Genomic DNA, 10,753 nt, shown 5'->3' with positions numbered 1-10,753 from the left:
CTGATTATGAACAAGGTTTTGTTGCTTGATAACTGGATCACGTCATTAGGAGAATCACGTGATGGACTAGACCCAAACTAATAGACGTAGCATATTGATCGTGTCATTTTGTTGCTACTGTATTTTGCGTGTCAAGTATTTGTTCCTATGACCATGAGATCATATAACTCACTGACACCGGAGGAATGCTTTGTGTGTATCAAACGTCGCAACGTAACTGGGTGACTATAAAGATGCTCTACAGGTATCTCCGAAGGTGTTTGTTGAGTTAGTATGGATCGAGACTGGGATTTGTCACTCCGTGTGACAGAGAGGTATCTCGGGGCCCACTTGGTAATACAACATCACACACAAGCCTTGCAAGCAATGTGACTTAGTGTAAGTTGCGGGATCTTGTATTACGGAACGAGTAAAGAGACTTGCCGGTAAACGAGATTGAAATAGGTATGCGGATACTGACGATCGAATCTCGGGCAAGTAACATACCGAAGGACAAAGGGAATGACATACGGGATTATATGAATCCTTGGCACTGAGGTTCAAACGATAAGATCTTCGTAGAATATTTAGGATCCAATATGGGCATCCAGGTCCCGCTATTGGATATTGACCGAGGAGTCTCTCGGGTCATGTCTACATAGTTCTCGAACCCGCAGGGTCTGCACACTTAAGGTTCGACGTTGTTTTATACGTATTTGAGTTATATGGTTGGTTACCGAATGTTGTTCGTAGTCCCGGATGAGATCACGGACATCACGAGGGTTTTCGGAATGGTCCGGAAACGAAGATTGATATATAGGATGACCTCATTTGATTACCGAAAGGTTTTCGGAGTTACCGGGAATGTACCGGGAATGACGAATGGGTTCCGGGTGTTCACCGGGGGGGGCAACCCACCCCGGGGAAGCCCATAGGCCTTGGGGGTGGCGCGCCAGCCCTTAGTGGTCTGGTGGGACATCCCAAGAAGGCCCTATGCGCCATAGGTAGAAAATCAAAGAGGAAAGAAAAAAAGGGGAGGTGGGAAAAGGGGGAAGGACTCCTCCTTCCAAACCTAGTTGGACTCGGTTTGGAAGGGGAGGGTTGCCCCCCTTGGCTCGGCCGAACCCCTTGGGGGTCCTTGGACCCCAAGGCAAGGCTCCCCCTCTTCCCCCTATATATATGGAGGTTTTAGGGCTGATTTGAGACAACTTTGCCACGGCAGCCCGACCACATATCTCCACGGTTTTACCTCTAGATCGCGTTTCTGCGGAGCTCGGGCGGAGCCCTGGTGAGATTAGATCACCACCAACCTCCGGAGCGCCGTCACGCTGCCGGAGAACTCATCTACCTCTCCCTCTCTCTTGCTGGATCAAGAAGGCCGAGATCATCGTCGAGTTGTACGTGTGCTGAACGCTGAGGTGCCGTCCGTTCGGCACTAGATCGTGGGACTGATCGCGGGACGGTTCGCGGGGCGGATCGAGGGACGTGAGGACGTTCCACTACATCAACTGCGTTCACTAACGCTTCTGCTGTGCGGTCTACAAGGGTATGTAGATCGAATACCCCCTCTCGTAGATGGACATCACCATGATAGGTCTTCGTGCGCGTTGGAAAATTTTTGTTTCCCATGCGACGTTCCCCAACAGTTGGTTCCCACATGTTCCACGATGATCTCATCGGATGAACCACGATGTCGAGGATTCAATCAATCACGTATACAATTCCCTTTGTCTACTTGTATGATACTTGCCCGAGATTTGATCGTCGGTATCCGTATACCTTGTTCACTCTCGTTACCGGCAAGTCTCTTTACTCGTTCCGTAACACATCATCACGTGGCTAACTCCTTAGTCACACTGAGCTCAATATGATGATGGATTACCGAGTGGGCCCAGAGATACCTCTCTTTCACACGGAGTGACAAATCCCAGTCTCGATTCATACAACCAAACATATACTTTCAGAGATACCTGTAGTGCACCTTTATAATCATCCAGTTATGTTGTGACGTTTGATACACCCAAAGCACTCCTACGGTATCCGGGAGTTGCACGATCTCATGGTCTAAGGAAATGATATTTGACATTAGAAAAGCTTTAGCAGACAAACAACACGATCTAGTGCTATGCTTAGGATTGGGTCTTGTCCATCACATCATTCCCCAATGATGTGATCCTGTTATCTATGACATCCAATGTCCATGTTCAGGAAACCATGATCATCTATTGATCAACGAGCTAGCCAACTAGAGGCTCACTAGGGACACAATGTGATTTATATATTCACACATGTATTACGGTTTCCGGTTAATACAATTATAACATGAATTATAGACAATTATCATGAACTAGGAAATATAATAATAACCACTTTATTATGCCTCTAGGGCATATTTCCAACACTATGTTCTCCGGAAGATAGCCACAACTCTTTAGCTCCAAAATGTCTTTCTAAGTGACTGAGGAGACCTCCCACTTTACCTTGGAACCGACGATAGACATTGCTGGACTTGTGAAGGGATTCAAAAGCTGGGAGGAGAAGGGGATCCGGGGCACTGGAGATTTGGGAGCACGAAATGGCGATGGTGTGCGAGATCTGAGGTGCATGAGGAGTCTGAGGTGACAATTTTACCTTTTATGACTTACGAGAATGCCGAAGGCCCCACCACTGCGCAGTAAGATCCGCCACTTCCCAATAAAATCGTGCGATTATGAGCACGTGGGATAAACCCAAACCATAAACCATATCCCTGGAAAAGAGGGATACGATCTCCATGATGGAACGTGCCAGCAAAACGGCCTCGAACTGCTCTTTGATGAAAGGTTACATGCCTTGACCAACCACGACCTTTCGAATAGGGAAAGATGCTACTCATTATTAAACGGTCGGCATATATATATATATGTATGTATGTATGTATATATATGTGTGTGTGTGTGTGTGTGTGTGTGTGTGTATGTATGTATATATCTTTGTCTATGCATTTAAAGGAGATGGACTCATCGGTAGCCCAGCTATCATCGGTTAAAGGAAGAGAGGAACTCGCCTCGCAAACTAGAGCTCCTATGACATCATCAAAGGAAGAAGATTGTGGCGTTGGAGGCCAGTTCGGGGGCTACTGAGGGAGTCCAGGATTAAGGGGTCCTTGGGCCTCCTTCCTATCCTCATGGTCTGGACTCCCTGGTCTGTTCGATCGTCAGTAGAAGCATCGGACTCAAGATGGACTCTTCTGAAGACTTGGTGTGCAATCCAAGACGATGTAGTAGTCGACATATTCTTTCTCTGTTGTAACCGACCTTGTGTAAACCCTAGCACCCCTCGCATCCATATAAGCGAGAGGGCCATAGCTCGTAGGACACATTAAGCTCATTACGGTTAGGGTTTAGACGACAACATCTGATCTCGTAGTATATCAACTTTGTACTCTGTATTATTCCATCAATAACAACAAGAGAGCAGGATGTAGTGTTTTACCTCCATCAAGAGGGCCCGAACCTGGGTAAAGCACCGTCTTCATCGTCTCTTGTTACCCATCGACTCTAGATCCACAGTTCGGACCCCATACTAGAGATCAGCCGGTTTTGACACCGACAGGCACCCCGAAGCTTCAGATCTAGTCGCACGAGGATGCCACCACCAGATCCACCTGAAGCTACGAGACGAGCTCTAGCTTCAGATCTGCTCGATGCAGCCACCAGGACCAGAATGAGAGGGCCGCCAAGCAGTCGCACGAGCCGTCGTCCCATTGGAGAAGGTCGTCGGCGAGGAAGTCGGTTTGCTCCTCCCGTGAGGCCATCGAAGTCATGTCACATGACCACATGGGGCCAAGCGTCCCCCAGGCAGCCACCGTTGTCGTCACTACCGCAGAGCGAATCAGGGGCTGCTGCCCCGGTGCCCAGCCTTGGCGTGCATCCGCGCGAGAGAGGCCCGCCGCCACCGGCTGCTGCGCGGGCTTTGCCAGGGAGCGACGCCCGCCGACAGTGAAGGGGGGGGGGAGGGGGGTGGGGGTGGCGCTCGGGCCGCTCCCCTCGAGAGCGACGCGAGCGGGTGGGGGTGGTTTTCGGTTTTGAAATTTGGTCGTAGTCTTGTTACGTTTGTTCTTTTTTGTGTAATAAGCTTGGTGATGGTAGATTTTCGCTCCATAGCTAGTGTTGCGACATCAATCACTCTGGGAACAGCTGGTTGACTACTAATGCCCCAACTCGTTCATCTTTTTTCTCTCCTTCAATTTGCTGCAATATGAGTTTTTTTTTTAATTTTCGTTAAGAGATTAATGGAAAGAGGGGGTTGTCCAGTTAAATAAAAAAGAAAACGCTCATACGCGTGGCTAATGATAAATCGGGTCTCGCAAACAAACTTTTTGTTTGCTACTGCATGCATGTACATTCTTCTGCAAAATTCGGAGCAAATTCTCGACAAGAAATTCTCATCAACCAATTCAGAACCACCCACAAGCCACAAGACTCTAGGGAGAAAAAAAAAACCCACCACTCCCTTAACAGAAGGGAGGAGGGGGAACAGGTAGGCGTACGTACGACAATGATTTCAGCAGGAACCTATACCATTAAGTATACATACTACTCCCTCTGTAAACTAATATAAGAGTGTTTAGATTACTAAGTAGTGTTCTAAATGCTCTTATATTAGTTCACGGAGGGAGTACATCACAGTATCACACACAAAAGAGAGACGCCGCAAGTTACGCTGGCTGCCATGTATACCTTTCCACTTTTTCTTCACCAGATCGATCCCAGGTAACTTGCAGGTTGCTAACTTGAGGCTTCACCCCACCACCACCACCACCGGTCCATCACCACCACCACTAGAGCCCCAACGTACACCAGCAGATAACCTGGGCCTACGTAACGTACGTCTTATTGCCGCTAGCTACAGATTAATCCGTGTACCGGTGTACGATACGTACCAACAGCTAGCTGCTACCACTATACGTATCTCACAAGAGAGAAGAGACTATACAACAACAACAATAACAACACTGCGTCCAACGGTACAGTAGCAGTAAAGCACACTTGCATTGCATCGAGTTCGTGGGTGGGTGGCTGGCTGGACAGTTGAATTTGCTACCAGATGAAGCTCATCTCGGCGTTGGCGCGCGCGGCGTCGTCGTCGTCGCGGGAGGGGGAGTGGACGTGCCGGCCCTCGTAGGTGGTGATCACCATGCGCGGGTCCTCCGCCAGCCGCTCCACCCGCTTCTTCACCCGGCACTTGTCCTGCGTGCACCGGTAGTAGCTCCTGCATGCATGCGTCCACAACACACGCACCATTTGCCCGTCAGCTTAATCTTCTCAATACATACGCATATTGGTATCTCTTTATTTATTAAACTTATGTAAGACTACTCGTCGTGTTTGTTCACTCATGCTACCCCGGTACAAGTGGTCATGGCTCATGGTACGGTACTGTTTGTCCATGTATATATATTCTACATGTTGTACCGAGTTTCTGTTTCCCAGTGAATATTCAGAGAGCTGTAGACACGTAGTAGGTGAAGTACCGATGCCGGAAGAGGCTCTCAATCATGGCCTGACAACACAACACACGGAAAGAAAGAGATGATAAAATCCCAGGCCAGCTACTACTCCTACTCTGCAGCTATCATTCCTCGTCTCACCCCGAGGGCAAGGGGCCATAGATTGACAAAGATGTGGTAATAATTGCCGAGTACAAAAACTCTTGGGCCCTTTGCAAAGGCTCAAACCCACCCTTTCATCATCATCGTCGTCCCAGGGCCGGCCCCCTTTACCAAACAGTAGAGATTCCCCCGTCTCACAGCCAGCCAGAGCAAAGCACGTAGTAAAAATCAAACAAATTAACACACACAAAATAGACAATCAAAATATTTCGTTTATTGAATATAGAAACAATCAGTCGGGGACAGATCATCCAGGTAGTTAGGCACATCAACCGCTTTTAATAATTAGATAATTAACATTAGAATTTTTTTTAAACATCCAGCATCGCTAGCATTCATTGATAATAGAAGGAAGTAACGAAAAACAACAGATAACCCATGCCCATTTACCATCGGAGCTATCTGATCAACGTCGAAACTAAGGACGAAACTTCTTTGCCAAATGATCCGGTTCACTTGACAGATTAGATAATATTCCCTCCATTCCTAAATATTAGATGTTTTAGGTATTTTAATATGAACTACATGTGAATTGAAATGACTGAACGCACACTGAAACGTCCGATTAAAAAGTTAGAACATGTTATATTTGTGAATGGATGGAGTAGTGTTCTAACTTATACTAAGCACTTGAGTGACGTAATGTCGCAAGGGTGGTTACTGTAATTCGGCCATGGACGTTAAGCCTCTAAAACTTCTATCTTACTCAATGAAAATGCAACTTTTTTAGTACCTCGTTTTAAAAAAAAAACCGCTATCTTCAAGAGCTTCAAAGAAAAAGAAAAACTGCTAGCTCAGAAACTACTCGGGAGATTCCCTGAGAATGAGGATGGATGATTGCCAGGAAGGATTGGCCCGTTGATTGGAAAAGCCATGATGCTGCGGTGGTGTGAGAGCTAGAGATCGAGCAGGCCAGAGGGTTGGGTTGGGTCTCTGAGTGGCATCATTGCACGGCGGGCCTAATCAGATTGGACTGGATGCTTGTCCGGTGCTAGCTGTGGGTCAATGCTTTTTCACACGTACTCCCTGTGCCATGATCACCACCACACATGAATCGACTGGTCGATCAATAGATCCACACGCCCGCGCCACACAAACACGCACGCACGTATGGTTTTCATCTAGACACCGAGAGAAGATACTTGTAAGAACATGCACAATTCTTTTATATTACAAATCTTCTTCAGAGTACCAACACGTAACCTTTTCTTCTAGCTAACAATAATGGAAATGCATGGATGAGTGGACGTTAGTGGAACTATTAGACGGTGCAATGAGCATCTGACCTACTTGTAGTTACGATGCGACTCGACCGATGATCGTTTTCTCTACATGCCCCCCACTCCATCAGAGAAATTAAGCAAAGAACAAGCTAAGTTATCATCTCACCTAATCCAGACGACTACTGTAAAAAAACGTCTTACATTAGGGGACGAAGAAAGTACTAGGTTAGAATATCTAGCACGACCTAGAAAATGAACAAATGCAATAGCAGCATGTTTCGTACCTTTGTGCATGAGCAATCTATATAGCTGGCTAGCTAGATAGATATATACGTGTGCTAATTAAGTTGCGTTGATATGCATTTAGGGTTCAATTTAGGGGGGTGTAGAGAGACAACAAGGGGACCAGACATAACAAAGCCATCTTAGGACCAGCTAGCTTTGCAAACACTTTTTTCCTTAGCTTTTGTCATTCAATGACTGGAACTTTAGGAAAAGCTAAGTACTGTACGAGTGCACAAAAGTTTGTGAGAGTTGGGGTTCCCTTCTAGCAGGGGGATACGATCGAGGTACATGTAAAGTGAGTTTTTAGTTTCTTCATGTGAGAATGTCTTAGCTTTTCATGATTTTTTCGTCATACTAAAATTTCAATAATATACACTAAATTACCCACAGTCCAAACTGTACCAAGACAATTAATTTAATTACGATGAATGTCATTCAGTTCTGCTCTAGGCCAATTTTATAACTTACACAAACTCAATTGGATAGTAAATGTAATACATTACATAATTCAAGGGATGTACTTCAATCAATATGCTAAGATAACATAGGCCTTATTTGTATCAAGAGCATCAAACTTATTAAATACACATTACACAAAATTGTTCTTCAACACCTTTATTTTATATTTTCATCAAGGGGTTCACTATAGAAAATGAAACTAATACAATATATATTTTCCTTCTAAAACACTATGACATGCTTGTCTAGAAATCAAACATGAACTTCATCCGTTTGGACAGAAATGAACTTCGTTAACTCAATAAGTCTGCCAACTCCCAAATGGGGCTATTTATTGGGTAAGGATGATATAGTATCAAAAATATCATGTATGTATCTCAAAACAAGTTTTAGATCCAGTTTGGCCAAAAGGAAAAAACATAGGAATTTGAGGTTAGAATTCCTATGCGAAATTTTCCTTTGGTATTTTTGGAACAGAGGAATTGCTATCCTACATTCCTTCTAAATTCCTATGTAATGGGCTATTACCTAGGAATTTCGGAAGAAAACAAACACAAGGTCGTACCTAATGTTTTCTTCTCTTTGTGTCTACAATTCTTGTGATAGTTTTATTTTGGTACACCCCCTTAAAGTTTACATGAATCTTAAAGTTATTTAAGAAGGCATCACCATATTAGCATGAATACCGAATGTATTGAATAGATTGGTTTAGATGCAAACGTCTTTATTATGCTTTTCTATTGGAAGGGATAACTTCTAATCTTCAGCTTTAATCTGCATCAACCTGTAAACTTTTCTAGGGGGTGTACCCAAGCAAAGTTCTTCATGTGATTCTCCTGCATGACATGCAATTGAAAATTTTACACTTTTCCTATAATTTTTATTCGCTTTAGCAATCAATGATATATTCCTGTGTTTTAAATTCACGTATTCCATACAATGGCCTTAACTAATGATGATAGAGTATTCAAATTAGTTAGCCTCCCTAAAATGATCAAAATATGTTGTTGATAATCAAGTTAAATAATGTCACTAAGTTAGTTATTGTTTTAGGATATCCATAGTACACTTCTGATAAAGCATGCATGCATATATACTTGTCACTCCCTCCGTTCCATAATATAAAAGCATTTTTTAACACTACACATACTTATTACTCCCTCCGTCCCTCCGTCACATAATATAAGAACGTTTCTGACACTAGTGTCAAAATCTCGGAGCGGGGGGGGGGGGGGGGGGGGAAGGGGGGGAAGGGGGGGAGAACAAGCTAGAGGGGAGATTAGCATGCAACAACACAAGAATGCCTAATTAAAAGAACATCGAGCCATGAAGAAATCCTAGTTCATAACTTCATATGCATTAGGCTAGCCCTAGCAAGCGGCCCGTCTCTCCATAGTAGCAAGAGAAACAAAGGCGGACGTCATAATATTTTTCCAATACTTTTTTTAGCATTTCATCACTTGGTAGTCCACTTTGACGTAATATATAACGTGGAATCTTCTAAAAACAGTTTCAAAATGTGCTTTGTGGAGGCTTGTTTCAAAATCATACGGGTTTTAAAGTTTTGAAACTGCCAAGAACAGTACTTCCAAGAAAAATTTAGTTCATATATATAATGTGCATGCACTAAACCTATTTATGCTTGACATATTACATTCTGGATAAATTACTCTGGTATCTGGATTATAGAGTTTTACAAGCGGAAATAACCAAAACAAACAAACTGTAATCCATGTTTTGTTAATTGGGAGCAAAATCCATAACTCTAATAATTAATCAAGTTGTGATTTGTGATGAGTCTAACACCAAATTGGACATAAAAACAAAATATCTCCATATTTTAGTTTGCCGAGGCAGCTGCTTCATAAAATCGTACATACACATGCACGTATGTTAATTAGCGTATCTATATATGCATCACGAACGTACGTCGAGGGTTGGAGGAGCTATTGAGATGTACAGTGCGTACCGTGGGTGCTGCGTGTTCTTGACAACCTTCTGGCCGTACTTGCGCCACTTGTAGCCGTCGTCGAGCACGTCGACGTCGCTCATGGTCTTGAAGCAGAACCTCGGCTCCCGCACCTTCCGCCGCGCCTTCACCGCTCCTCCCCCCGCCGCCTTCTTCATCCTCACCGCGCCGACCCCCATCCCCGCAGCCACCGCCGCTGCCGGCCCATGTGACCGTCCACCGCCTCCACTTCCCCCCGCCGGCGCGCTGTTAACCGCCATGCCCGTAACCGCGGCCTTCCCCCTCTGCCTTTCTCGATCAGCTTCCTCGCTAGACCTAGCAGTAATATGAGCATATCAAACATGTAGATTGTAGAGAGAGAGAGAGAGAGAGAGAGAGAGAGAGAAAGCGAGAGGGAGGGAGATCGATTACTACCATGGATGTGGAGGCGATGACCTCGGGGGATGGATGGCTCCGGCAGGTGCATGGAGGTGGTGAAGGGAGGGAGCGGCGGGGATAGTGGAGGAGGACGAAGTGGTGGTGGTTGGGTGGTCTAGTACGAGGGGGCTGTAACCTAGGAGACCATGGTGGTGGGAGAGGCCGCCGTTCAGAGGAGGATCGGAGGGCTGCTGGAAGCTGAAGGTTATGGCTGTCGCGGCGCCGCCGGCCGTCGTTGCGCCCCTGGAAGCTGCTTGGCCGTGGGCCAGCGCCATCGCCGCTCCCCCTGGTGATGGGAACATCATGTCGATCTCTTTGTCTCTCTAGCTTTGCTGTGCTTGAGCGTTTGCTTGTGTTGTGGACTTGTGGTGATATAACTGGTGTTGTAGGGACTTAGGGCCGACGACTGACGGGGAATGATTTGGTGAAAAGCTGGCGTTCGGTGAAGGGTTTATTGGTATCTTATCTTAAGCATCATTTTATTTCTGTCTATGGCATTATTTAGTTAATTAGGCCTGGCTAGGCATCAGCCACACGGATGGACCGTTTGATCTCAATGGAGCGGTTAAAATGATTTACACACGAGATGAAAAGAAGAAGCGGATTACGAGTTTTTTTCTTCCTGAACACATTACAATATAAGTCGCTGACATACTTGTTCATCCCTATATAAACGCATGCATGAGCATCTTCGAAAAACTAAGCTGACACATCATCTTAAGATTAACAAAATCATCACAGACGCCTTCGTAATCGACGAAAACGTCT

General features: G+C 45.3%; 1 protein-coding gene across 1 annotated transcript; it reads right to left on the bottom strand.

The window, feature by feature from the left end:
• Positions 1–4,667: 4,667 nt before the first annotated feature.
• Positions 4,668–10,387, bottom strand: LOC123442958 (probable WRKY transcription factor 13). Its single transcript, XM_045119151.1, has 3 exons — positions 9,983–10,387; positions 9,569–9,883; positions 4,668–5,232 (listed from the first exon to the last, which is right to left on the bottom strand). Exons 1-3 carry the CDS (start codon positions 10,288–10,290, stop codon positions 5,061–5,063), a joined length of 795 nt encoding a protein of 264 aa, XP_044975086.1. The 5' UTR covers positions 10,291–10,387; the 3' UTR covers positions 4,668–5,060.
• Positions 10,388–10,753: the final 366 nt, after the last annotated feature.

The sequence above is a fragment of the Hordeum vulgare genome, chromosome 3H, assembly GCF_904849725.1.
Source record: "Hordeum vulgare subsp. vulgare chromosome 3H, MorexV3_pseudomolecules_assembly, whole genome shotgun sequence".
Taxonomy (NCBI): Eukaryota; Viridiplantae; Streptophyta; class Magnoliopsida; order Poales; family Poaceae; genus Hordeum; species Hordeum vulgare.
This window is presented reverse-complemented; position numbering and strand designations above follow the sequence as displayed.

Excerpts from the sequence above, each read along its gene's own strand:
- LOC123442958 (XM_045119151.1), bottom strand. The coding sequence starts at position 10,290 with ATGATGTTCCCATCACCAGGGGGAGCGGCGATGGCGCTGGCCCACGGC. Across the intron at positions 9,884-9,982 it reads TCATCGCCTCCACATCCATG|GTCTAGCGAGGAAGCTGATC; the intron begins GTAGTAATCGAT and ends TATTACTGCTAG. Across the intron at positions 5,233-9,568 it reads AAGAACACGCAGCACCCACG|GAGCTACTACCGGTGCACGC; the intron begins GTACGCACTGTA and ends GCATGCATGCAG.